The sequence below is a fragment of the Phasianus colchicus genome, chromosome Z, assembly GCF_987193195.1.
Source record: "Phasianus colchicus chromosome Z, bPhaCol1.hap1.1, whole genome shotgun sequence".
Classification (NCBI taxonomy): domain Eukaryota; kingdom Metazoa; phylum Chordata; class Aves; order Galliformes; family Phasianidae; genus Phasianus; species Phasianus colchicus.
This window is the reverse complement of record NC_143476.1, coordinates 64,340,543-64,368,410: the sequence shown is the minus strand read 5'-3', so window position 1 is coordinate 64,368,410 and position 27,868 is coordinate 64,340,543. Positions and strand designations below refer to the sequence as shown.

General features: G+C 41.0%; 2 protein-coding genes across 3 annotated transcripts; one reads left to right on the top strand and one right to left on the bottom strand.

Annotated features, from left to right (window-relative positions):
• On the top strand, positions 1-26,232 carry CDC37L1 (cell division cycle 37 like 1, HSP90 cochaperone). 2 transcript variants are annotated; one of them, XM_090130907.1, is made up of 7 exons: positions 1-217; positions 1,520-1,801; positions 2,522-2,612; positions 8,397-8,512; positions 8,816-8,938; positions 9,528-9,683; positions 26,194-26,232. In XM_090130907.1, exons 1-7 carry the CDS (start codon positions 122-124, stop codon positions 26,215-26,217), a joined length of 888 nt encoding a protein of 295 aa, XP_089987033.1. In that variant the 5' UTR covers positions 1-121; the 3' UTR covers positions 26,218-26,232. The 2 variants fall into 2 exon arrangements, with proteins under 2 accessions (XP_089987033.1, XP_031462001.1); XM_031606141.2 differs by lacking the exon at positions 26,194-26,232 and adding an exon at positions 10,743-11,749 and having other exon boundaries at positions 2-217.
• Positions 14,453-27,853, bottom strand: AK3 (adenylate kinase 3). Its single transcript, XM_031606129.2, has 5 exons — positions 27,635-27,853; positions 24,005-24,124; positions 18,449-18,621; positions 15,965-16,083; positions 14,453-14,705 (listed from the first exon to the last, which is right to left on the bottom strand). The coding sequence occupies exons 1-5, from the start codon at positions 27,780-27,782 to the stop codon at positions 14,582-14,584; spliced, it is 684 nt and encodes a 227-aa protein (XP_031461989.1). The 5' UTR covers positions 27,783-27,853; the 3' UTR covers positions 14,453-14,581.
• Positions 27,854-27,868: the final 15 nt, after the last annotated feature.

The following is a 27,868-nucleotide window of genomic DNA, read 5'->3' as shown; positions in this document are numbered from 1 at the left end:
GCGGGCGCTGAGCGGCGGTATCGCGGCCGTCCGCTAGCTATTGCCGGAAGTGGTGTGCGGCCTCACTTCCGGTGAGCTCTCGAACGGCCGGGGGCGGCGATCGGCGCTACCCGGAGCCAGGATGGCGCTGTGGCTCCCGCGGTACCGGGACGGCAGCCCCGCGGTGGAAGAGGACGAGCAGCGGGAGCTGTCTCCGGGCTCCCGACAGCGCCTGCAGGTACGCACCGAGCTGCCGGGGTCGCGTACCGTCGCAGCCCACGGTGGCGCAATTCCCCGGCCGTCGCGGGGCGCCTTAGCGCCGCCGGCCCCGCCGCCCCGCCCGGCTCCGGCCTGCCGTGGGGAGGCGGCCGCCAAGGCCGGGGGGACGCTGTGGGGCGGGGCGGGCGGGAGCGCGCCGGTGGGGCGGGTGGAGGCTGGCGGCCGGCGCTGCCCGCGGATAACAGTTTCACGTCCGGTAAGTGGCGCGGGGAGAGCCGCGCCGGAGCGATGTCCTCGTCTGTGTCTGAACGCCGGGTGTGTGGCCTGTGTGCTTTTCTGCTAGCCGGCCTCTGTAAGTTCATTGCCGTGAGTTCTGTGTGTTCGTGTGTTATCAGCCTGCATCACGTGTAGCAGCCGCTACCGAATTCTCCAAACAGCGAGGTTTTCATCTCCGTCTGAGAAGGGAAACGGTCCAGAGAATTGGCACAGAACTTTGAGGCAGAAGAGACTCCCCCCATGTATGCTTTCACAGTTTGTGTTGGCCTTCGTGTCCCTGAGCCAGACGTCTTCAGCAGCACGGGTTTCATAAGGTGGCCCCCGAGGGCTGAGGGATGAATATGTGTGGAGAGGGGTGGGAAGGCACAGCGGGGGATGTACTCCCAGCACTCCTAGATTTCTGAGCAGAAATTTCCAGCATACATCTGGAAGCAATGTAAGTGCTAGTGCTGAAGAGGTCATTCTCTCCTACCTACAAGACACGATGCCTTTGATAGATTTGATCAAAAAGAGTATGCTTGTATTGGGCCTCTGCCACTTCATAATTTGCATTCTGTTTTCACTTGTCAGTTCAAAGAAAGATGTTGGCCATCTGTTGAACTACTCCACACTGGAATGCCAGCAGTTACTTTACTGTTGTTATCTTATATCACAAAACTGATACTTCTAAGAAGTGTGCATTCAAAGTATTTATCCAAGTGTTCTCATAGTTGTCTGTTGCTAGCATTCCAGCCAGAGGGAGATCACAGGAGGACCTTTCAACTGTCAGAAATAGTCTTCAGATTGTATAAATATTACTGATAGCAGTACTCGATTCAAGATTTTGCTAATACACTTAGCAAATTAATATAGCTTGAGGAAGAAATGTCATACTAAAATCCTACCTGCACTAAACCACACTTAATCACTCCTGCAGATAGAATGCTGCTTCTGAGATGCCTTCCAGATCAGCATTATCTTTAGCATTTAAGCTTGTCTGCTCCTATACAATTTGTGAACTTGTTGATTTTCCTTCCATAAAGAACATGTCTGATTTTCCTCACAGATCTATAGCCAGGAGATCGAATTAGCCTGCCAAAAAGAGAAAGAGTTCGTGAAACACTCTGTAGAATGCACATGGAATCTTGCAGAAGCTCAGCAAAAACTTGATAGCTTAGCACTGCATAACGCAGAATCCTTCGATCAAGAACACGCTCAAGCAAAGACTGAAGTTGCAGAGTTGAGATGGAGAGAGGAGGAGTGGCGAAGAAAAGAAGAAGCACTAAACCAAGGGGAAAGACAGGACCTATGGAACACAGATCTTGTTAGTAAGGAGGTATTTAATAAGGTATGGCCCATTTCATTGTGCATCAAAACATACATTACCCTCATTTTTCATTATACTTGTTATTTTTGAGTGCAAAATCACAAGGTGTGTTAAATGTTTTCTTGTTTACTTTTATTCCCCCTCATGGAAGGGAGTAAGCTGCACTCATGCTACACATCTAGATGACATTTCATTACCAGAAGCAGAGATCAGAACTTGCGTGGTCATAAAGTACATATTGTTTGACCCAGTTTGGTAATATACCTTCTTCACACCAAGAGCTTCTCTGCTCTGCTTCTCTGATGTGCAAGATTCTCAAATGTGAAACAGTTTACTTTTAATACTGACTACTGCAATACAGGTTATATAGCAAAAACTCTTTTCAAGTGGAACATCTGCTTTGTTCTCACAACTTAATTTGAAATAAGAACATTTAGCATATTTCAGTTTCACTGCATCAGGGTTGCAGGATATATTATTCCTGTGCAAAAATCAGTGTGTGCCTTCCTGCATAGAGAACTTTCTCTGAACTTTTTTTGGCTAGTCAACTATAATGAAACTTTCCAAGTCTGTTATTAGGCAACATGCTTGTTTTAAAGAAAATCTTCTCAAGCATGTGATGTGACTCTTAAATTAGAATCTTCCTTTAGAGGGTAACATGATGACATGTAGTAGTCCTGTATATTGCAAAAAGGTATGTACGGAGATTTCTCTGGTAGTTACAGTCTTTGTTTTCCTCAGAGTTTTATTAATCAAAAAAGAAAAGAAACAGAAGATGAAGATGCAGCTGAATCATTTATGAAAAAACATGAACAGAAGATTAGACACTTTGGTAAGTGCACTTTTTCCAATATTTTCCGGTTCACATTTCTATGAACTTCTTGAAGGCTTACTCATTACTGAACAGAACAAGTGCTAACAAATGACACACTAGCAGACTGTCTAGCTTTATTTTATCAGGACAGATAATCATTTCAAAGTGAAATAAGGTGTAAACTGTTAACACCTGTGATCAGTAGTTAACTAAAAACAAGTACTCAAATAAGTGTAAGAAATAAGTGTAAGATCTTAAAACCAAAGTCTAAGTAACTTTTTTTTTTTTCTGACCATTGGAGAAGTTAGGGATATACATGGAAACATAAGTCCTGTATAGAAGCGTGCTTGGGATTGTCTGAAGCTGTCTCCTTTTAAAGAAGTGGCTTTCTGGTGGCTATTAAGTTGCAGAGGGAATGATTGTTAAAGATAAACATCTGTAAACATACTGTATGTGCACAGAATTTTGTTTGTTAAAATTATATTTATCTATCCACTAGGTGTCACCCTAGCTCCATTGTAATTGTTGAACCTCTAAGCAAAGCTCATTTTGTAAAGCAATCTTAAAAATGTGGTGGTCCTGTTAAGTACTTCCTATTTTTTGTTGCAGGCTGTTTACAGACAATGATGTAGTATAGCCATATGTCAAACTTCAGAACAATCAAGAATTGGACTGAGTTAGCAAAATATACCTAGTTCTATGATCTGAGTTCTACAAAACTGGCTTCTAGGGATCTTCAGTTGAAGCACAATACTGTCACGAATATATAAATAGTAGCAGTGGGCATACACTGTCAAATACCTGAACTGTTAAGTATAGTGATGATATAATCAGAAGATGTCTTCTCTGCTGTGAATTTCAGGAGAACAAACTGGCTTTACTGTGTTTCCTGATTAAGAGTTGGGCAAAGTTACTTTGTCTAAATTCAGATCAAGCAATTATAGAAACAATCTTCCTACAGAATGTTTTTCTTTAATTCAAAGTCATGTTGTTTTAATTCAAAATACTTAAGTTCTTAGTAAAAAGAATGTTACTTCCTTTATTCTGTGCTTGCTGCTGCTAAGGGGTAGCATAGACTTCACTAGCCAGATAGGCCAAGTCTCTTTTCTGGATCCTGCTCTGCCTTTTATGTAATAGAGAACTTATGCAGAACATCTCTGCTGCTGAGAAAGCCAAAAGAAGTATTCATTATTGGTTTATTGTAGATATTTATTCATCAGAATTAAGATTAGTTTAGGTCATCTTTAGCAGAATTATAATTATATGCTGATAGATGAGTTAAGCTTTATATGTGGTACTGGTTGCCAGCAAATTATTTGACTGGTGGTGATATATGAAGAACAGCTGTATAATCAATGAATATACAGATGTTATAATTAAGAAATACACAAGAAAGTTAAGCTAATCAGGTTATCGTGCTAAAGATGAATAGATGGAAGGCTTACCCCTGTCCTGGGCTTGCTGAGAAGGCTTTAAGAGGAGCAGTCTCCAAAAGAGATCTTCCCCTAGTGCTAGTCAGCTCTTAAATGAAGTCTAGGAGAGGTGGAGCAAGGGTCCATCCCTTCCGGTAGCACAGGTGAATTGTCTTCACCTGAGGGCTGACTCATTGGTCGACTCAGGTGGTCAATCAGAGGTTCAGGCCGTGATTCAGCAATTCCCATAAAACAGCATGAAGTTGCATCAGGGGAGGCTCAAGATGGGAATTAGGAAATGGTTCTTTGACCAAAAGTATGTTTAGGGAACAGGTTCCCCAGGGTGGTGGTCCTACCCTCAAGCTGCCAGAGTTCAAGAAGCCTTTGGATGGCACTCTCAGACATAAGGTCTGAATTTTGAGTGGTCCTGCTTGTAACCAGGGGCTAGACTTAATGATCCTTGGGGGGTGCAACTGTGATTTTCTACAGGGGTATAAATGCAAGTAGATTACTTGAGACATACTGGAAGCTTGATCTCAGAAAAGCCAAATTCCAGCTCTTCAGGGACTTAGTCAACAAAACCCCCTAGGAATCTGTCCTTAAGGACAAGGGAGCAGAGCAGAGATGGCAGGTGTTTTAACAAAGCTTTCTTTAGGCCACAAGAGCTCTCCATCCCCAGGTAGCAAGTCAGGAAAGGAAAGCAAGAGATGGGTGTGGCAGAACTGAGACCTGGTGGTCAAACTGGAGAGCAAGAAGAAAATGCATAGGCAGTGAAAGCAGGGATAACTAACCTGGGGGGAGTATAGGGATGCTGCTGGGCTTTGTACGGGTGGAATCAGGAAGGCCAAGGCCCAACTGGAACTGGACTTGACAAGGGATGCAAAGAAGGATAAGAAAGTTTTCTATAGGTACATCAGTCAGAAAAGGAAAGTCCAGGAGGGCATGCGCTCCATAGTGAGCAACAAAGGCAGGCTACTAACAACAGGCAAGGAGAAAGCTGATGTACTGAGTAACTTTGCTTAATAATAATAGTTTTCACTAGTGTCTGCTCTACACACAGCTCTTGTGTGGATGGTTCGGTAGGTGGCAACTGGAGGAGTGGTGCCCCTCCTACTTTATATGAAGATCAATTTCATGACCAACTGAGAAACCTGAACATCCATAACTATATGAGTCTTGGTAGTTGTTTCACAGAGTCCTAAGGGAATTTGCTGATGTAGTCACCAAGACACTCTGACAATGATATTTGATAAGTCATGGCAGTTAGGTGAAGTCTGCAGTGTCTGGAAAGAAGGCCATGTTGTATCCATTTTTAAGAAAGGTAGAACGGATGACCCAGAGAACTACATACTTGTTAGTCTCAGCTCATTGCTGGGGAAAATAATGGAACAGGTCCTTCTGGAAGCTATGCTGAGGCATGTGGGAGAGAGGGAAGTAATAGGAGACAACCAGCATGGCTTCACCAAGGGCAAGTCATGACTGATAAACTTCATTACTTCTTATGATGCTGTAACTGCATCAGTAGATGTGGAGCTATTGCTGTCATCTGTCTGGACTTCAGTAAGGCCTCTGACAACGTTCTGCATAACATCCTTCTCTCCGAACTAGAAACCTAAGATGGATGGATTGTTCAGTGGTCAAATAACTGGTTGTGAGATTATACCCAGAGAGTAGTGGTCAATACCTCAGTGTAATGATGGGAGACCAGTAACAGAATCACAGAATCACTAAGGTTGGAAAAGACCTATAAGATCATCCAGTCCAACCATCCACCTATCACCAATGGTTCTCGCTAAACCATATCCCTCAACACAACATCCAAACGTTCCTTGAACACCTCCAGGGAAGGGGACTCCACCACCTCCCTGGGCAGCCCATTCCAGTGCCTGACCACCCTTTCAGAGAAGTAGTATTTCCTAATATCCAACCTGAATCTTCCCTGGCGCAGCTTGAAACTATTCCCTCTAGTCCTATCACCAGTTACATGAGAGAAGAGGCTGACCCCCAGCTCGCTACAACCTCCCTTCAGGTAGTTATAGAGAGCAATAAGGTCTCCCCTGCACTTCTCCAGACTGAACAATCCCAGCTCCCTCAGTCGCTCCTCATAAGGCCTGTGCTCCAGACCCCTCACCAGCTTTGTTGCCCTTCTTTGAACACGCTCCAGGGCCTCAATGTCTTTCTTGCAGTGAGGGCCCCAGAACTGGACACAGTACTCAAGGTGCGTCCTCACCAGAGCTGAGTACAGGGGAACAATTACTTTCCTACTCCTGCTGGTCACACTACTTCTGATACAAGCCAGAATGCCATTGGCCTTCTTGGCCACCCAAGCACACTGCTGGCTCATGTTTAGCCGAGCGTCAGCCAACACCCCCAGGTCCATTTCCTCTACACAGTCTTCTAGCCACTCCGCCCCAAGCCTGTAGCGTTGCTTGGGGTTACTGTGGCCAAAGTGTAGGACCTGGCATTTGGTCTTATTAAACCTCATCCCATTGGCTTCAGCCCAGCTATCCAGCCTGTCCACATCCCTCTGTAGGGCCTCGCTACCCCCAGGCAGATTGACACTTCCAGCCAACTTGGTGTCATCTGCAAACTTACTGAGGGTGCACTCAGTGCCCTCATCCAGGTCATCAATAAAGATATTGAAAAGGACAGGCCCCAGCACCGACCCCTGGGGAACACCACTTGTGACCAGTCGCCAGCTGGATTTAGCTCCATTGACCACCACTCTCTGGGCCCGGCGCTCCAGCCCGTTCATTACCCAGCCAAGAGTGTACCTGTCCAAGCCACGGACTGCCAGCTTCTGCAGGAGAATACTGTGGGAGACAGTGTCAAAGGCCTTGCTGAAGTCTAGGTAAACTACATCAACAGCCTTTCCCTCATCCACCAGGCGGGTCACTAGAACATCAGGTTGGTCAAGCAGGACCTACCCTTCGTGAACCCATGCTAGGCCTGATCCCCGGTTGTCCCGCACTTGCCACATGATCTCCCTCAAGACAATCTGTTCCATAACCTTCCTTAGCACTGAGGTCAGGCTAACAGGCCTGTAGTTCCCCTGGTCCTCCTTACAACCCTTCTTGTAGATGGGAGTCACATTGGCAAGCCTCCAGTCTTCTGGTACTTCACCAGTCAACAAGGAGCGCTGATAGATGATGGAAAGCGGCTTGGCTATCACCTCCACCAGTTCCCTCAGCACTCTCGGGTGAATCTCATCCGGCCCCATGGACTTGTGACAGTCCAGTTGGAGTAGCAGGTCTCTGACTGTTTTCTTCTGAATCGTGGGTGGTTTAGTCTGCTCCCCAGCCGAGACTACCAGGTCAAAAAGTGGAGTATCCTGAGGATAACTGGTCTGACCTTTAAAGACACAGGTAACAAGTGGTGTCCCTCAGGGGTCAGTACTGGGACTGGTGATCTTTAACATCTTCATCAATTACATCAACAGTGAGATTGAGTGCACTCAGAAAGTTTGCAGGTGATACCAAGCTGTGTGGTGCAGTCAGTATCAAGGAATGGCATGCCATTCAGAGAGACCTAGACAGGCTCAAGCAGTTGACCCAGGTGAACCTCATGAGGTTCAACAAATCCAGGTGCAAGGTGTTGCACCTGTGTCATGGTAATGCTCACGATCTCTATGAGTTGTGGGATGTAAGGATAGAGCACAGCCCTGCTGAAAAGAACTTCAGGGTACTGCTGAGCGCTAAGCTGGAGTTGAGCCAGAAATGTGCCCTCACATCCCAGAAAGCCAACTGTATTCTGGATTGCATGAAAAGAAGTTTGGCGAGCAGGCTGAGGGAAGTGATCCTGCTCCTCTGCTCTGCGCTAGTGAGACCTTAGCCTGGAGTACTGCATCCAGATGTGGAACCCTCAGTACAGGAGAAACAGATCTGTTGGAGAGCACCCAGAAAAAGGCAAGAGATATGATCCAAGGGATGGAATGCCTCCCCTATGGCAACAGGTTGAGACAGCTGGGGCTGTTCTGCCTGGAGAAGAAAAGGCTCTGAGGTTATTTGTTAGCAGCCTTTCAGTATCTAAAGAGGAGCTGTAAGAAAAAAAAAAGCAGACTCCTTAGCAGGGTCTGTAGTGATAGGACAAGGGGAAGTGGTTTCAAATGAAAAGAGGGGACATTTAGATTGGACATAAGTTTTTTAGAATAGGGTGGTGAGCAGTGAAGCAGGTTGCCCAGAGATGTTGTGGACGACCCATCTCTGGAGACATTCAAGGCCAGGCTGGCCAGGCTCTGAGCAACCTGGTCTAGATATAGATGTCCCCATTCATTGCAGGGGAGTTGGACTTGATAACCTTTAAGGGTCCCTTCCAATTCAAAAGATTGTTTGATTTGCTGCACTGTATCACATATCCATTTGAATTATCTTAGTCTATGTTTCTCTAATAGGTATGATGAGAAGATGGGATGATAGTCAAAGATTTCTGTCTGACCACCCATATCTTGTAAGTGAAGAAACATCTAAATATCTCATGTTATGGTGCTTTCATCTAGAAGCTGAACAGGTATGAAGATCTTTAAATTGTTTGAAAGTTTACAGTTTCTGACTTGCACTTTGGAAAAGTCGTCCAACTTCATTAGCTGTTCAGGTATTCCCCTCTTGCTGACTCTAATTTGAGGAAAAAAACTACATAAAATGTTGTTGCATTAGGTCTAGTTTCAATGAAGTAACAGTCCCCTTACTTCTGTGGCCCTCAGATCTTATCTGTTTAGCTAATAAAATGAATTAATGCTGAATTGTATAAACATAGTTACAGGAAATATATTTAAATTGTAACTTTTAATTTTTTTTCCCCCCTTTCCCCCAGAAAAGAGCTCTAATGGAACAAGTAGCACACCAAGCAGTAGTAATGCAGTTTATTATAGAAATTGCCAAAAACTGCAATGTGGATCCAAGAGGCTGTTTTCGTCTCTTTTTCCAAAAAGCCAAAGTAAGTCACTCTGTATAATGATGGTAGAAACTCTTAACATTTTTCAAGGAACCAGTATTTAAGAGTAGGTTTCTTCCTAGCTGTAAGATGCTAAGTATTTTATTTACTTAGTATTATGGGGACGTGTTCTATTGGCAGTTCTTCATAGATATTTTGCTGTAATTCCTATCTTGAAAATGCAGGAGAAATGTAGAAAGACTCAAACTGTGGTTTGCTGTTGACTGTATTCAGTTATTCATGTCCAGTGGGTCTTAATGCTGCATTAATAGGAGCTCAGTTAACTCCTTTAAGAAGTTCTGCTGACTGAGTCAACTTGTGCTTTTCTCTTGGCTAGAATGCTAGAACAAGCACCTGTTTTTGTAAAGTTAATAAAGGAAGGGCTAAAATGAGATTTCTTTTTACACGTCTTTAGATAAATAAATGACTTTGCTTCTGTGTTTAAGTAGTACAGTTAGCCTTAATGACAATTTAGGTATGATTCCTTTTTTTTTTTTTGGCTGACATTCTTTACTTTTTTAGTAAACATAAGGTTTACAATTCATAAGATAATCTGTTTGAAATGAGAATACTTCATTTTTTCTTTTTGCAGACAGGAGAAGGCTATTTTGAGGCATTTAAAAATGAACTTGAGGCATTCAAGACAAGAGTGAGAATCTGGTCACAATCAGATAGCTTTCAGGCTATCTTACTATATAATCCCGCTATCAATCCTAGTCTTGTAGAACAGCTGACATCTTTGTCACAGGTAAGTTTATTACTTCCAGAAATGAATTTAACTAAATTGGGATTAGGTCCTATGTTGAGAAGTTTTATCTTTCTGGAATTAAAGAAAATTATTCCTAGAACAGAGCGCTCAGGATATAACTTCCAGTATTATCAATATGCAAGGCATATATATGCTCTCTTCTCACCTGTTAGAACTTGTCTGGAGGAGAATCAGGGGAGACCTTATAGCTCTCTGCATCTTCCTGAAAGGAGGTTGTATCTAGGTGAAGGTCAGCCTCTTCTTCTGTGTAACTAATGATAGGACTAGAGGCAGTGGCCTCTAGTTGCACCAGGGTAGGTTCAGGTTGGGCATTAGGAGAAGTGGAGAAGTGTTGGTGGTAGGTGGACAGGTGGACTAGATGATCTTGGAGGTCTTTCCTAATCTTGGTGATTCTATGACTCCATCAGGAGAAGGTGAAAAGCAAATGTTCAGCACATTTCCATTTTTGTTGAAAAAGAAATGCTGCATCATTAAGCTGATGCAATGATAGAATTGTATTCACACCTTACCACAAAGAGTGGAAGAGGCTTTTAGGTTAAAATAATCAAAGCTATTCATAGGATCCTTCAGCTAAGTGATGCCTGAAGATCACCTGTTGTCACAGAAGAAAACTTAAGGTTGCTTACATCTTTTGTTAGACTACTAGTGATGGCCATATCCTGGAATGAAGAAGCAACTTAAAAGATTTTCAAAAATTTGGTATTAGAGAAGGATATGTAGTTGAAACTACTTAACTTGAAATAATTTGATTAAAGTACTTTTCAGGTAAGATCCATAGTTGAATTCTAGTTAATGTACAGTCAAGTACTAGAAATACACCAAACACAACCTGTGCTAGTTAAATTTTAAAAAAGAAAAAAGGCACTTTAACACAGTGCAGTAGTATTGGGTAATGAATTTTTATAAGCTTATTTTATTAGTATTGCATGTTTGTCTTGTCTTAAGATAGACAATATGAAGAGTCTATCTTCAAGCTAAAAGTTCTCCTTTCTCCTCCGGTTGTGGAGAATTAAGCTGTCAATTTTTCATCTGTTGCAGAACACAGGTGATCTACAAGGTTCCATAAATACAAATGTCTGCAGTTTAAACTCTGTGATACAAAGAGATGAAGAAGAATCCAAAATGATGGACACAGTATAGCATTGTTAAGACTGAGGCCAAGTACCTTTTTTTTTTCTTAACAAAGGAAAGAACATGGCTATTTTCTTGACACTTATTTTTCTGGGTACTGCACTTTATTTTTGGTGTCAGATTTGTTGTTGTTTTTTGTTGGGGGGTGGGTTGAATGGGGGGTGGGCAATTCAGAGAAACTTGTAATATTGTTTGAAAATGTGCTGCTAGGTTTTTGGTTGTCCTTGAAGAGCAGGGTTCTCATATTGCTGAATGTGAAACTGGATGTGTTTTCTGCTACTAACCTTGCCTTTCATAACTTTAGAAATCAAAGTATGATAAAAGAATCTGCACAAATACAATGTTTACAAGAAGCAGTAGATTCTTATTAGAATCTGCTATTGTCTTACTACAGATGTGGATGTCTTACTCTGAATTGGAGATCACAACTGTATTTACGCTACCTTGTTCACATTATAAGCTCTCAAATTCGGTTATCACTAATAGCAATAAATCAGTATCTGGTATCAGTATTTCATATCTGGATGGATTAGGTTAAAACACTGGGTTTCTACCTCTACAAAGGGGATTTAAATGTCACATTGTGCTTCATTAAAAACTTGGTTTTGTCCTAAAACATAATCAACACTTGTCTATGTATGAGTGCCAAGTTGTATGTCCTCAGGTTTGGATTCTCATTTTTCTAAGAAAAACTATTTTTTTTTAAAGCCAAGAGTCTGCATGGGGAGAAGTATTTTGATGAAGGGACAGGGAACTTTATGTACAAGGATTAGGAAAATATATAGGTTGCTCTGAAAGTAATGCCTCATACTTACTTCTATGGAAGCTGCAGTAGATAAAAGAGCACAATAACACTATTTGAAAGAACACATTCTTAGCCACAAAATAGCTATGGAACACTATTTTTCAACACAGTCACCACTATTTGCTTTATATTTTCACTAGCCTGCATGTAGTCCTTTTAAAAATTGGTACCAGTGAAGGTGACCCACAGTTACCATAGCTGAAAAGTGCCACCCACTGCCTCACTGTATTTGCATCCACTGTTTGGTCTCCGTAAATGTTCAGCAAGTGTTGATGAATATCAGCGGGTTTCGCTTTTTTTTTTTTTTTTTTTTTTTGCATGGAGGAATTCAGTGACACACCTTTGCTTCATACGCACTTCCATGTCAGATGCCATTCTGTCAGACTGCCCCTCTGCTGCCATTTGTCACACAGCAACAAAATGTAATGGAATATTGGTGGGAAGGTTCAATTTCTATTGTCATATCAACAACAACATAATAAGGCCAATAAAGTAGGAGGCGTTACTTTTAGAGCAGTCTTCATATTTCAAGCTATGTCATGGTAACATCTTTCAGGATTTCAAAGGTAATTCATATGGTATACTAAAGTGAGTTAACGAAATTGTCAGCTTAAGCAGTTAAAGTGAAAACTTATTAAATGGTTTGTTTTAGGAGCTAGAAATCTAACCCGTTTTAAGATGTTCCACAGAACCTCTGCAGTCAGGAATTCTACCCTGCCTTACTACTGCTTTAGCAGTTCTACATATAAAAATCTATACTGTAGTTAAAACATGCCAGTGAAAATAGCTTACATTTCAAGTAGTGCTATAGGTTTTCAGATACTTTAACTGTATTGATTTAATTGTAAGGTTGGGAAAGTATCTAGACTCCTAGTAGCTTTTCCAATATACTTACAGTTGATTCAGACAGATTCAGGCTAAAGCTATTCTGAGACTTGTTTTCAGCTGTGGGCTGAAAATAGACCCAAGTCTTAAGTTTACAGTATATACCACATTATTAGTATAATTGCAGTAGCAGAAACAGGAACTTTAACTCAACTGGAAGTACCTTTTCCTGTGCTTAGTGTTTGTTCCCTGCCAGTTTCTTTACTGTCAAACTGAGAATAAAAGAGATCTGTCACAGACGGAAGTTATCTATAAAGTGTATTAAGTGTGTATAAAATTTGACAGTCGCTCCAGAGTAGAAGAAGTGAACACTGCCTCCTAAGTTAATTATTAAGGGAAACTAGCAGCTTCAGGTTGTTCTTTAACTGAATTCTCGCTATATACATTTGTTATAAGGACAATGTACAGTGCACAGTGATTTGTAATTGCTATCACTAGCAGTAGAGCCACATTTATTTATCAACCTGTGACACACTGAAAGTTGTTTTTGTTATGTGTAATTAAAATTGCTTGACTTGTGGGGGGGGAAGTCTCAAACCATATGGAGGGCAAGAAAGCAAGCATAGTTTCTTTTTGTAGAAATAAGCAAAAATATAATGAGAAGGCCTTACAAACTCTACAGCACCCATCTTCTTTGAGACTTGCTTAGTATTGACAACAGTAAAGCTACACATGAATATGCAGACCAAGGTATGACAGCTCTGCAGTTAATAAGAGTAAATGCAAAAGGAGACAGACCTGCATTAGCAAGACAAGGCAGCTACCTCAGACACTGCTTAGACAGAGTTGTTTCATCCTCAGGTTTTGCTTACCCTTCTTGAAATTCAGACTGGTGAACATTTTAAAAAAATCCACTGAAAAAGAGCAACATCTGTATTATCTGGACTATTAAAAGCATAGTATGTAGAGGTTTGTGAATCCAGTTACTTAATGAATAAATTAATAAAAGAGCTGGTCAGAGACATGAATTAGCAGCATGAGGTCACTAAAACTATGCTTGCTAAATTAAAATTTGCTCCAGTAAAGAGATTAATTTGACAAAGGGAAATCTTGTCACAGGCATCTGGGAAGAGCAGCTTTTTGAAAGAGAAAGGGGAAGACAGGCAATTTTGACCAGTGTATCTCTATAGGCTTACCAACTTACACTAACTGCCCAGTGTCCACTTTCTTTTTATTAGTGAAGCCTTGCACAGCTGCTCAAAGACAGAGGCTTTAACAAATGAATTTGTAAGTCATTCAAAATTTTTCATGCCAATAATATAGCTGAAGGCAGAAATAGAACCATAGCAATAGGGCAGATTATCCATAGAAGTCTCAAGGGTAACTTAAGCCCAGCAAAACCAATAAATCTAAGGAATGTTATCATTTTATGTGATTAAGCTACCACTGTATGTAATTTCTTTTTTTTCCCCTCACAAAGGATAGTGAGCAACTGAAAGAAGTTACCAAGGAAGTTGTGTTCAAAGTCAGAATGAGCAGAGCTTTCAGCAGCCTGATAAAGTGAACCACGTCCTTAACTTGGTGATAGAGAGCTTGAACTAAATGACTGCTAAAAGATCCCTTTCAACCCAAACTGTTCTTTGCCAATTAGGGGCTGAAAGCGCTTCTTGCAGCCACAGTCCTTCACAGCTTCTAGGAGGCCACAAATCACACATTCAAGAAACTTCTTTCCATACCTTTGTCATTGCTTCACACTGCAGTTAGTGAATGATTAAGTCAGCAAAAGTCCTCTGTAATTATGCTATATTCTGAAATGTATCTCCTTCGCTATTATTACCAAATGTGATTATTTTCTGATTAACAGAGACACAAGAGTACCTGCTTTTGTTAAAGTCAATTACTATATTATAAAAATCAGGCATATTTAAAATTAAAAACAAATATATGTTGAAGAGAGAACCACAGAAGACATAGTTTTATCATAATGTAATTTAGGGACAACAGGAGACTTTAATTATTGATCAGTCTGGTACATTTCTTAAGAGTAATCCTTGATTGCTGAATTTTGCGTAATCGTGTGTGTGCTATGACCAGCGAGCAGAAGTTAGACGTAATTTCACATGGAAGTGGCAGCATCTTTCTGGCTCACATCCGGCAGCTTGGTTTGGAGGAAAGTATAGATATGTGGCCAGATTTTATTAGTTTCTGTTCCAGAGAAGGATTTCAACAGCCCTTTTTCCCTGAGGAAAAAAAAGAAAGAAGTATTATAGAAGTCAAATTATCTGAGCTTTCCAGGATCCCAACCTCGCTTTAAGATTGCCCAGGCCAAAGTGTACTAATGTATATGTGATTTATTGCCAAGAGCAACTAGAACATTGGGAATGCAGGTCTACAAGCATTAGTGTGTTCTTCAGACAGTATACTATTGGCCACATCAGTTCAAAAAGCTGTCTACAGATCAATTAATAAAAAGTCATTAAAGGTAAAACTTAAGAAGCAGTCAAGCCATACAGTGAATCCTATATGGCAGTCATCCAATTGACTGCATTTTAGAGTCAGATCTCAAAAATCAAACCAGGCACAATCAGAATGTTTTGAACTCTAGTAGCTAGTCTTATCTGCAGTATGTTATTACAGGCTTGTAAAATTCAGAAAGTTACCAATCAGGAAAAATTTTTTCTGGATTGAAAACAACTATTTTTCTAAAACTGAACCAATCCAAAGATAGAGCTCCTAGTTTTCTATTAAGTAGTTTTCCTAGAGCATAATAAAGGGTGGTAGATAGAAAGAGATAGACAAAGGGACAGTTACTTCAGAATGTTCTTAGAAGAAGTTTAGTATGTTTATTCTAGGTGAGGTAAGACGACAAACCTCTATACAGTGATCAAGTGCTAACCTATTTATTACTAACATAGATAAAGCAATTTAAATAAAGCAGAGCAGACCAGCTTAACATGAAGAGAGACTATATACAGTTCTACTCTTCCACAGTGCAAATGGTAGTATTCTCAAACAGCTAGTTGTTCTAAGAGTGTTGTGAGCTTAGTATATAACAATTCTATTCTTAGAATAGATACCTCTAAATCCTCATTAACAATTTTTCTATTTATCAATTTCTTGACCCCTTGTGTATTACAAGGACTTCTATGCATGCAGAAATTAAGAATACTGTGAAAGTTTCGAAGAAGGGCACTGTCTTTGTTACCCTACTAAATAGACCTACATCACTCAGATCACTAATATAATGCACTGAATAATACCTAGCATTATGTGTAAAGCTAAAAGTGGCTGCAATGAAAGGCTCTTGTGCTAAGCTGGATCATGAAAAAGATTCATGCAACAGTCAAAATCATACTAATTTTACTACTTTCATTTCTTAAAAAGGTAATGAAAGATACACTGCTACTCATACCACACTCACTGTTTTAAGAACTCTATAACTGGAGAGATTTTTTCCTTACTGTGCTAATGTGGAAGAAGCATAGTATTTACTACTTACCGATAGTATTCTAGAACAGGTTTTGTTTGTGCATCATAAGCCTGCAGCCTCTTGGTAACCGTCTCTGGCTTATCATCATCTCGTTGAACCAGGGGTTCTCCAGTAATGTCATCAATGCCCTAATCATTGTTTAAAAGCAATTGCATTGGTTAAAAACAAACACTAATGTATATTTCTGTTTATCTTGTGTATTTTTTTATTTAAATTATGATCAGATTTCAGTTAGTCCAAGTGTAGGTTTCTGCTTATAAAGAGAAAAGCTACCATCTCTATCTTACCTGGAATATAAGAAGTTGACTTTCAAGTAAGACATTCAATTACTATAAAAATACTTTCATAGAATTTACAGTGAACATGAGGTTACTGTTACTTTACTGATTAGGTCTCTGGAACATTTGCTGAATATTGAAATATGTAGACAGAGCATTCTGATATGGTCTTGGCTGGGACAGAGTTAGTTTTCTTCAAAGAAGCTCATGTGATGCTGAGTTTTGGATTTATGAGGAAAAAGAAGGTGGTTGGTAATATGTTCATACATAAGAGCAAGCAAGCAAGAAGCTAATTTGACCTTAGTTTGATGACAGCAAAATGGAGAATGGAATTCACAATCTTTTTAAGTCACACTGCAGAAGACGTAATATTTAGCAACAGATACATATTACAGCAAAATATGACATCGAAGCCAACAGAAACAATTCTACAGTTCAGTAAGCAGAGGCATGGGCTTACTGTGTGACAATTCCTACTCTTGTACACATTTCACTACCAGTTTCTTGAAGGGGTTGAAGTGGTTAGTGTGCTTATAAGTCCTGAAACAAGCAATGACCAAGGAAATCATTGGTCACTGGCACAGTGGAAAATACAGGAACCTCATTTAGGATTAACTAGTAGCTTTAAATGCAACTCCTTAGGTGCACTGAGTTATGCACATAGTTACAGAGTAACCCACCATACAGACATAGGGGACTCTCTGCCCCTTCATACGTACTAATTAAATCCTAAATGATTTTCATTTTTTCCTAAAGGCAAGTTTAATCTGACATTTGAAGTGGAAATACTAGTTATCTTCAAAGTACAAAGTCTATTAGACAACAGAAACGTTCCTTCTTCCTGCTTGTTTTTTGGCAGTTTCAAGAACCAATGATAAATGGCAATGCTGAATAAGCTGCTCTGTTTATGAAGATGTGAAGAAAACTTGTTCCAGAATGTCTGATATTAGAGATAGATTTACATGGTCAAACTTACCTTCTTTATATTATACAATAATTTAAAATATTCAAGGGTTTCTACCTAACATCTATGCAGGCAACCATAATAGTGCCTTAGTTGCACCTGTTAAGTATCAAGACTGCAGTTTTGTATGAACTCTCAAGCCACAGTCTTTTAGTTTTGATGAGCAATTAAGCAGCTGAAATTTTTTCAGAGCTACCAGACAACACAGACAACTGCATTTCACCTGTTCAGTGTCATTCCACAAACTACTTCAATATGTTGTAATATGCTTCCTTCACTAAATACATGACAGAGTGGAGTACACAGCAGACCTTATACAGCTGGAGCCCACTCTACTATGTCTGGTAATTCTCTGCTGCTGCTTGTCTATGTTCTTCTGCAATTAAAAGTAACCATAATTTAAACTCCAGTTTTAAACTATACTTAGTGTTTATAATTGCTCACTTCAAGTGTTTACCTGGTATTTCACTGGCCTCTTTTCCTACAACACTGTAATCTCAAAAATACAAAGCCTGCTATAGTTGTGATGCAACTTAATAGAACTTCCAGATAAAGTGAGATGGTGCAACAGGTAAGTTATTTAGAGTTAAGGATGATACACAACTGAGTACCTAAAAAAAAATTAGGGTAATGATGTATATCCATTGTATATTAACTTACTGTTCTTGTTTTATGATACCTCAAGCTTTAAGCTTTCTGTTCTGTTGAGAAGCTTCTCATACTAGCCTATGTCTAATTTTGCAATATGACAACTGCCCCTCTGAAAATACCCTGATTAAATGGTAATTAATCAGGAAAAGTATCAAGTGGATATCTCTGACTGATAAGAGTATTTTACTTAATGTGCACCCTGGATACAAAGAATGAGTCCTCTGGAGGATGGGAAACGGCAATTCAGACTGCACAATTAGTAACTGCAAAGCAGGCTAAGATGATGCCCATCTCACATGAAGGTGTGCAGGTCTTCCAGATCAGTGAATAATAGGAGCTTATGAAACAGTATGAGGAGCTGGCAGCATGGTGTTTCATTCTGCAGAGAACAAGCATATTGCCCATGAGCTTGAGCTTCTACCAGGGCATTCTCCAAGAGGCAGTTTGTTAGCAGAGAGTTTCTGTGCTCTTAAGAAATAAAACAAACCTTTTTCTTCTGAACTACTGTATTTTGCAATAACATACATAAATATTTCAGTACAACTTCCAAATGCAGTGCAACATTTATTTAGCACCAGTATCAATATGTGTATTGCTTACCTGCACTTTGGGAGGACTGAATTCAAGGTTGTAGACTCTGCCACTAGTAGGGTGGATCCACCGTGCAGTGAGACGACATTTTATGGTTTCAAATGGTACGTCTAGGTCAATCACAGTGTCTATTTGACATTCTTTATCCAGGGCTTCTGCTTGAGCAACTGTTCTAGGGAAACCTTTATGAAGGAAATAACTCCATAGTATCCAGAGTTATGACAATTTGCTGGATTTCAACATTAGAGAAAGTGCTAGTCAGATAGAAAACATATATTATTATGCTATAAAAGCTGAAGAGACATCAGATTTTTCTGACACATTTTTTCAGCACATTTTTCAGTTTCGTGGCACTCTTGTTGAATGCCTTCCAGCTTCCATTTCCTCAGTTCATATAGACATCTTCCCAGAAGTGTAACAAACAAGCAAAAATACTCCATATTCATATGTACTATGCACCAATTTACTCATAAAAAAACCCACAATATACACATCTTGAACAATAAAAGCCATAGGCAGTTCATTCAGAGAGGAACAGAACAATCTATAGACACTTGGGACAGCTCTTATTTTCAGGAAAAGTCTGGCATAATTAGCTGGTCATAACCTCCCTTTGCATTAAAAACAATGTATCTACCAGAGGCTATGAGTACAGTGGGGGCACAGAAATCTCTATTTAATGCCTTTCGCTCATGAATTCTGTGGCTCCAGTGGACTGCATTCAAAGACTCATGTTATTAGTAAATAACATAATTTAAGGAGAGGGAAAAATTGAGAATAAAAAAAACTAACATTGCCACAAAAATTTTAAGATGAAATATGGATCACAGCTTTAATGTTTAAAGCTGCTGTAGAACATGCTGTTATACCACAGATTCACTGGAATAAAACCTCTACCCACCAAACTCATCAATAGTCCCATACTCTTCAGCTGCTTATAACTTTCATCATACTATAGAAGTAATTTTCTTCATGAAGTCGAGTACTGAAAAAATAAAAAGTTAAGAAACTTCTTTCCATAATATTGATTAATGAGACCACTGTCCAAGTAAAGAATTAGCCAAGAATTTGCCTTGAAAAAAAAGAGGGGAGGGAGCAGCGGCAAGTGAGTGTAAAGAATAATCATTTATGGTCTTAAGGGTCCTGTGTCTTGTCTACCATAACTTCATTGAGAGAAATTATTTACTCAAGCCAAGCTTTTGCTTATGCCTCAAGGTTGACAGACCTGGTTTGCGTCATAGTCATCAACTAACCCTCATCCCGTTTCTCTCATGTTCACATAAGCAAGTAGAAGTGCTTCTCAATGTTTAAAGCAGAGGGAGAATGGAGACTCCAGCACTGCTCTTTTTTCACACTGCTGACAAGCTATTCAGCCACCATATATCTTAGTCGTACCACTGGAAAATGAGTCACCCTGAGACTGTACTGAGAAACTTCCTCAACAAATTCAAGTGCTTTTACAAATATATTTCATTGGAATTCGCAGTTGCTGCATGCAACGTTTCCTGAAAAAAACAGAAAATAAACTACACTAGTTGCCCTTCTCTGATTCACCGATATTGTCACTTCATTAAAAAGGCCACTGGACTAGTCAGGCATGATCTGCCCTAAGTGAAGCCATGCTGTCTGTCCCAAATGACCTTTTCATCTTGTATGTGCCTCAACATAGTTTTCATAAGGGTCTGCGCCATTATCTTTCCAGACATAAAGCTCACAGGCCTAGCTCCCCAGGTCCTCCTTTCTGTCATTCTTATATATACTCTCATATGAGAGTGGCTTGACAACCACATCAACCGTGCATCCTGGGATGCATGTTATCAGACCCCATAGACTTGTACATATTCAGTCTCATCAAGCAGTCTCAAACTTACTCTTCTCTTACCCTGGAAGGGATTTTACTCCCCATACCTCAACTGGAGGTTCAGGAACATAAGAAAATGTGGGAAGCCTGATGGCCAGCAAAGACCAAGGCAAAAACTACACTGACTACCTCAGCCTCCTCTTTGTTCTTGTCAGTTCTCTCATTTACTACATGGAGTGTACACTCTCCTTTCTCTGACTCTTCTGACCAATATACTTGCAGAATCCCTTAGTATTTTTCACATCCCTTGTCACATTCAGTTTCGTTTTTGCTTTGACTTTATTGATCCTATTTCTGCATGTCCAGACAGCATCCTTGTATTGTTTCCAGACTCCATGTCCCTACTTCCATTACCTGCACATTTCTTATGTATATTCTTATCCCTCAGTTTGACCAGTAACTCTCCACTCAGCCATGCCAGTTTCCTGCATTTCCCACTTGACTGGGTTTGCTGGGGGATGGAGATCTCTTGTGTTCTTAAATATGCACAAGCTCTACTCTGTTCCTTTCCCTAAGGATAGCTTCCCAGGGAATCTCATGAAATACTTAATCGAACAGATGGAAGTTCGCTCTTCTAAAGTTCAGGATCCTGACTTTGCTTCTTGCCAGGCCCGTATTCCTCAAGATCAAGAGCTCAACCCAGGTGCTGTGACTACAGACCAGACTGCCTCCAGACTTAACCTCTTTAATGATGTCATTTCCACTGGTGTCCATTAGCACTTCTCCTCTGATTGGTCTGTCTAATGTCTGAACCAGAAATTTGTTTCCAGCATGTTACAGGAGACTTCTGGATTGCCTGCAGCCCTCCATGTTGCTTTCCTAGCAGGCATTCCACTGGTTCAAATACCCCATCAGGATAAGAGCCTGCAACCACAGTGCTTCTTGTAGCAAGAAGGCCTCATCAACAGGCTCCCTTTGATCAGGCAGCCTATTGTAAACTCATAGGCACAAGATGCCCTTTACTGGTCCAATCCCTAATTTTAACCCACAAGGTCTCAACCTGTTCATGGCTGTTTCTCAGAGATAGCTCTGCACAATCTCAATTTCATAACATAAAGGGCAATTCCCCCACCACTCTTTCCCTGCATGTTTTTTCTGAAAAGCATGTAGCAATCAAATGTAGTGTTCAAGTTGTGCGATTCATCTCATCACATTTCCATGCCAGCAATTACATCATAGTTTTCTAAATGCACCATGGTTTCCAACTCCTCCTGCTTAGTTTGCATGCTGCATGTGTTATTGAGGAGCTCTTCACAGTGCATTTGAGATAAAAATCTGAGGTTCACTGCACTGCAGAAGTATAATAGAGCACTTCAGGACAGAGAGAATCATAAAACAGAAGGACCTTAAAGATCATCTAGTTCCAACCCCCTTCCCAGACCAGGATACCTTGCACTACCAGAGATTACTCACCACCCTCACAGTAGAATCTTTTTTCCTAATATCTAATATAAATCTATATTTTTAGTTTGAATCGATTATGCTTGTCCTATCACTACACCTGCTGATGGTCTCTCTTGTAGACCGTTTAGGTACTGGAAGGTTACAATACAACATCCTCAAAGCCTTCTGTTCTCCAGGCTGAAGAACCCCAGTTCTCTCAGCCTATCTTCATAGGAGGAGCACACTAGTATTTTGATCTTTCTCATGGCCCTCCTCTGAACTCACTCCAACTGTCCATATCCTTCTTATGCTGGGGACTCAGGACTGAAGGTAGTACTGCAGATGGGTCTCACAAGAGCAAAGCAGAAAGAGAGAATTACTGTCTTCAGTGTGCTGCTCATGCTTCTTTTGATATGGCCCAGGATACAGCTGGCCTTCTCGGCCAACAGTGCACACTACTGGCTTATCAGCCAATGTCCCAGAGTCCTTCTACTCAGGACTTTTGATACATTCTCTGCCCAGCCTTTAGTCACCAGGTGCAGGACATTGCACTTGGCCTTGTTGAACTGCATGAGGTTCATATGAATCTACCACTCAAGAAACAAGGTCCTTCTGGATGGCATCCTTTCCCTCCAGCATACAGACAACACCATTAAGCTTGGTGTCATCTACACATCTGCTGAGGGTTCAATTCTATTGTCCCACATGAGCAATAATAACACTAAATAGCACTAGTCCCCGTACAGACCTCTAAGGAAAACCACCATTATTTGTCTCCATTTCGACATTAAGTTGTTCACCACAATTCTTTCAGTGTAACCAACCAGCTAATTCCTTGTCCACCAAATGCTCCATCCATTATACTCACGTCACCAATTCAGAGGCAAGGAAATTGCACAGAACAGAGTTAAATACTTTGCAGAACTTCAGGTAAATCACATCTTCCCTTATCCACTGTGACTCTGTTGCAGGCCACAGATTTGTCAGCAATGATTTGCCCTCAGTGAAACCATGCTGGCTGTTACCAGTCACCCCTTTGTTTGTAGGAGGAGCTCCTCCATGATCATGCTGGGCACACAGAGGAGACTGCCTGGCTTGTAACTCCCCAGGTCTTCTACTTTTCCTTTTTTTTTTTTTTTTTTCCCTTAAACCAGGGGTTCCAGTCAGGGGGAACATAACCAGACTGCCATGACTTCTCAGATATGATGGACTGTGGATTAGCAGCTTCATTCACCAGTTCCCTCAAGACCATTAAATACATATCATCAGGTCCCATGAACCCATGCACCGTCAGATTCCTTAGATGGTCTAAAAACTGATCTTCTACAGTATATCCGCTGTTCTTTTTCTCCCTGATCTTGCTTTTTGCCTTCTGTGAATTAGGCAGTGTAGCTGGAGCACTTGCCAGTGAAGACTGAGGCAAGAAACTGAGTATCTCAGCCTTCCTATTATAGGTAATTAGGTCTCCTGTTTCCTTCCGAAGAGGGCCCACATTTTCCCTGGTCTTCTGTTTATTACTAACACAGAGCAATATTGATGTTTCACTCCCTCTAAACCAAAAGCCACATCAACAACTTTTTAGTTTTATCTACTGAGACAAGTTGTGGTCAGAATGTGAAAACACACACATCCACACTAGACTCTATCTTTGTGATGCACAACCAACTGTACTTCCAGGGACTAGGGCAGCAAGAACCAGTCAGTCCATGATACTGTGGAAAATGTATTTTCTCTCAAGTCTGAATGCTGAAGCTATAAGCTTACACTGGAGAATTGCCATACAATTTGGTCTAAAGGAGGTCTTTGAGAACAATGACTTGTTCTTGAGTGATGGTTTTGTTAGTGATTTATTACACATTCCACTGCTGCAGCGCTCTCATATGCACACTTACTTATTGCTGTTTCACATGCTTGCCTACTTTTCTATTTACATAACTACTTTGACCCTTTCTTCAAGTGTTCCACTCTCCAAGGACTGTTTAAAAAAAACAATTCTCAATCCATATTTTAAAAGAAGCCTCTGTTATTGGAGGGGAAATAAGAATTACCAGTTTTGAAATGTTATTTTTCAGTAAAAGGGCCTTTTCAACATAGATTAATGTCCCTTTAACACTCTGAAAGCAGCATGCATCCTGTGCACTTTGCAGCCAAAGAAAGTGGAGCTGCCAAATGTTTCAGCAGAAGCTGGCAATATACACTGTAAAATACTATGCCTCAAGGGTGGCTACCAAACGCTAGATATCCACTAGTGAATCAAGCAAACCAAGCTTTCTAGTGCTGATTTCTTCTCCTTACATAGTATATCAAATATGCTAACTTACCATCCAGCAGCCAGTTGTACCGATCTAGACCTTTTAGCTCATTCAGCATCAGCCGTGTCATGATGTCATCTGGAATAAGCCTTCCTTGATCAATGTAGGACTTGGCAAGGATTCCAACTTCTGTGAAAGTAAGAGGAGTCATGTCCCAGTACCTATGACCTCCAGCAACTAAAAAAATGCCAACAACCCTGTAAACACTTGACTTTGATCAAGATGGCACAGAACAGTAAAGTTATTAACCAGACACTGGGATCTGATTTTGCAAATATGTATCAGATTAATTTGTTTGGACTATGGCTCCATAAATGACAACAGGGGCATTCAGCTTACTTCTAAACCCATAGCCAAAAATAATTTTACTGCTGAGTATTTGAAAGATAATTTCTAAAAACCGGAATGAGTCCTCAAAACAAGAATAAAGAAACATAAAGCAACCAAGCTCTGTAATGATGCCAGCCCTCAGATTTCCTGCTGAGGAATTTATTTTCTCAGTTTAATGTCTAGTTATTATTCTATGACTTCACTACAAAAAGAAACTCCACTGGAATTTAAGAGAGCAGCACGCAATGGGGCACACATGCCAGAACAAGTTTTTATGATTACTAAAGTTACAAGCTGTTTATAGATGTTGTAAACTATTTATAGGAGTGCACATCCACTAGTACTTTCCCATGACACTGACTACCCTTTAATACCTGTTGCTTAGCCCACCAGATTGCTAAGATGCTATTTACACATCACAGATCCAGATATCACACTCTGATATCACATGCATTATCATGCTGCAGGTCATCTAAGTCATGGGAACAGCCAGGAAAAAATTCATTTGCCTGAGCTCTATTCTGAGCACAAAGTCTTTGTGGCCTTAGTTTATAAAACAAATACCTAATTTAATGAGTCACCTCCAATAGCACCTAAATTTTTTTGTTTTTTTTGTTTTGTTTTGTTTTGTTTTAATCATGGATCTGCTTAAGTGTTTATTAATGGACAATTCAGTTCTAGTTAAAGTAAGCTAAACAAGAGGATGGGATGGACTGACATTACTGATACACAATAAGACCACTTCCAGCAGGAAGCAGTAAAAAATGCCAGCCCCACCACCTGATGCAGTATTGAAAGCTGTACAGTGTACAATGGCTTTTCTTCAAATAAGGCTAATGAAAAGCACTAGACATCCTCAAGTAATGCAAACATTCCCAGGGGGAAATGGGAAATTTCCCTTTACTGTGAGTCCATATATACAGATTAGCTTTGAAAAGTCTGAAAGTAGATCAAAAACAGGCACTGTACACTACCAACAGGCTCCAAATAATCCTCACAGTGTGGGAAAGAGCCATATTCAGATGTCTGGAGACCCACAGCATGAAAACTAAAACAAAGATGACAGCCTGTATGGGTACAAAATACCTGTTATTTTCTATATGTCACCTCTTAGTAATATCTTTTCTATTATCCCAGTGCACTTAGAACTATGTACTCCACAAAATTGGCTGGAAAGAGAAATAAATTGCATCTAAATAGTTTAACGTGCACTTGATGCCCAAACCTGTTAGATTCATGCCACCATATTTCTCAAGCCACAGTGATCTAAGAGTACATGCAACGCAAGCCTGGTAGAAAATGGTAATACCAAATACTTTGTAATCACCTTTGTAAAGGTGAGCTTTTGGCGCAGACAGGTGAAGCATATGGCAAGTTGTAAGGCACACAAGTCTTATTATTTGAACAGTGGAAAAGGAAACACTGCCTCTAACTGCAAGCCCCTGATCTTCTAGAGCCAACTATTGCAGGAGGAAAAAAATAATCATGGAATCATAGAATCAACAAGGTTGGAAAAGACCTCCAAGATCATCCTGTCCAATGGTCCACCTACCACCAATATTTCCCCATTAAACCACATTCCTTAGTACAACACATGTATGCTCTTGAACACCTCCAGGGACCTCCACCACCTCCCTGCGCAGCCTATTACAGCACCTAACCACTCTTTTGGAGAAGAAAATTTTCCTAATATCCAACCTGAGTCATGACTATTAACCTAAGACTTGAATAGTCGTGTTAGGTGTGATGGAGAGGGTTAGTGACGTTTTGTTTGGTTGGTTTGATTTGGTTTAAGCTTGGGTCTGAAACTACCATAGGCATGGCAGTCTTTGGCATTAAAAGGGAACACCATTTTCTTTCCTGTCCAGGAAAAAAACAGGTATTTCTGCTAAAAGTTTTGCAGAAGACTGGCTTGTCCTAACTGCATACAGCAAACAAGCTTCAGCCATATTCAGACTGCAGGCTGCTAAGCACTGTAGAGACTGTCACCAACTCTCCACTCTCTCATATATTCACCTCAGACATCTGGAGACTGTTTCCACAAATAGTGGCTTATTTTCAATAAAATTCAGACAGAGCTTCATCTGCAATATGTCATGAATGAAAAACTCCATAGTAGATTCTTTAAGTTCTGTTAGCTAACTCTAAGTGAATTTCAACACCTCCTACATCCTTCATTGATTTCTCACAACACTGATTCTCATGTTTCCACTCTCCTTCAGATCCTTTAATCTGTCCAGTCCACTGAGATCATTTTTGCTGAATCACTTGCCTTTCCATTGCTCCAAAACTCCCTTGCCAAATCAATCAGTGGGTATTTATTCTTCTCATACACCCCTCAGCTTGACTGTTTACATTCTTTGATCTTGCTTCCAAGATACAACACTTTCAATGGGCACAAAACTAATCTATTTCATAAACAGTGTGTTTTCTTTCTGTTCTGAGAAGTCTTCCATTCTCACTGAATCTTACTTAACCTGAAGGTTCATAGCAGTAACAATTTTGGTTTTGTGAGCCTCTAGAGAGAGCTGACTTTGACTCTACAATCACACAAAAGTCTGGACGCGTTCAGATACGCATGTAGAGGTGGTGCTCCTAGCAAATGTTTAACCCAGAGATACCAACTACAGTGAGGTCAGTCAACTGAGCTAAGGCCATTACTCTTACAGAGCAAACATGGTTTGTGTGAAGATATGTGGAAATCAAAACCAGCTAACTGATTTCATAATAACAGATCATTTTTTCATTTTCAAGGATGTTCACAAATTTTCAAAACCAATACCAACAGTTATGTAACCATGCTATTGCTCTGCCGCTGCAAAGGTAGGTGGTCATTCACAACTTCTTCCAGGTGCTGGCACCAACACCCTCACACCACAAACAGCCACAAGTGGCTCCTGCAAGATTTTCATCCACACCATGAATAAAAGCAGATCTGCAAGCCAGAGGGCAACCTGTCATCGGTAAAAAAAAAAAAAAAGAAAAACAAACAAACAAACAAACAAACAAAAACAGGAGAGAGTTGCACTGGAAAAGAGCCAGAGATCAAGACAGGACAACACGGTAAATGAGATTAAGGCAAACAGCTTGAAAACTTTGCCACTCGTTTTCGGTACCCCCACTGCCCACTTCGGGACAAACTTCCGATGGAGGAACAGCGAGGAACTCTGCGGCCTCACAGCCCCTGGGACAGGCCTCGTGTGGAGCTCCAGGAAACGTAAGCGGGAAGGAGACCGGTGCAGAGCTTTCCGTTTCCCGCGTGCGCTGGAGGGCCCGGGGCTGGCGGCGGAGCCACCCCCCGCCGCTCACCTGTCTTCTTCTGCATGTTGTCCCTCAGCAGATCTCCGCTAGAGAGGTGCTTCATGCCGAAGTGCTTGATGATCCGCGCCGAGATCGTGCCCTTGCCGGAGCCCGGCGGGCCCATAATGACGGCGCGCAGCAGCGGCGGCGGCGCCATCCCGCAGCGGCCGCCGGGCCCCGCTCGTCGCCGCCGCTGCCGCGCGCAAGTCCCGCGGCCTAGGCCAGGCGGGGCGGACCGGAGCG

Coding starts and splice junctions, on each gene's coding strand:
- CDC37L1 (XM_031606141.2), top strand. CDS start 122: ATGGCGCTGTGGCTCCCGCGGTACCGGGACGGCAGCCCCGCGGTGGAA. Junction 218..1,519: donor GCTCCCGACAGCGCCTGCAG/GTACGCACCGAG, acceptor TTTTCCTCACAG/ATCTATAGCCAGGAGATCGA. Junction 1,802..2,521: donor GTAAGGAGGTATTTAATAAG/GTATGGCCCATT, acceptor TGTTTTCCTCAG/AGTTTTATTAATCAAAAAAG.
- AK3 (XM_031606129.2), bottom strand. CDS start 27,782: ATGGCGCCGCCGCCGCTGCTGCGCGCCGTCATTATGGGCCCGCCGGGC. Junction 24,125..27,634: donor CAACATGCAGAAGAAGACAG/GTGAGCGGCGGG, acceptor TTACTTTCACAG/AAGTTGGAATCCTTGCCAAG. Junction 16,084..18,448: donor TCAGTCCTCCCAAAGTGCAG/GTAAGCAATACA, acceptor AACAATGATTAG/GGCATTGATGACATTACTGG.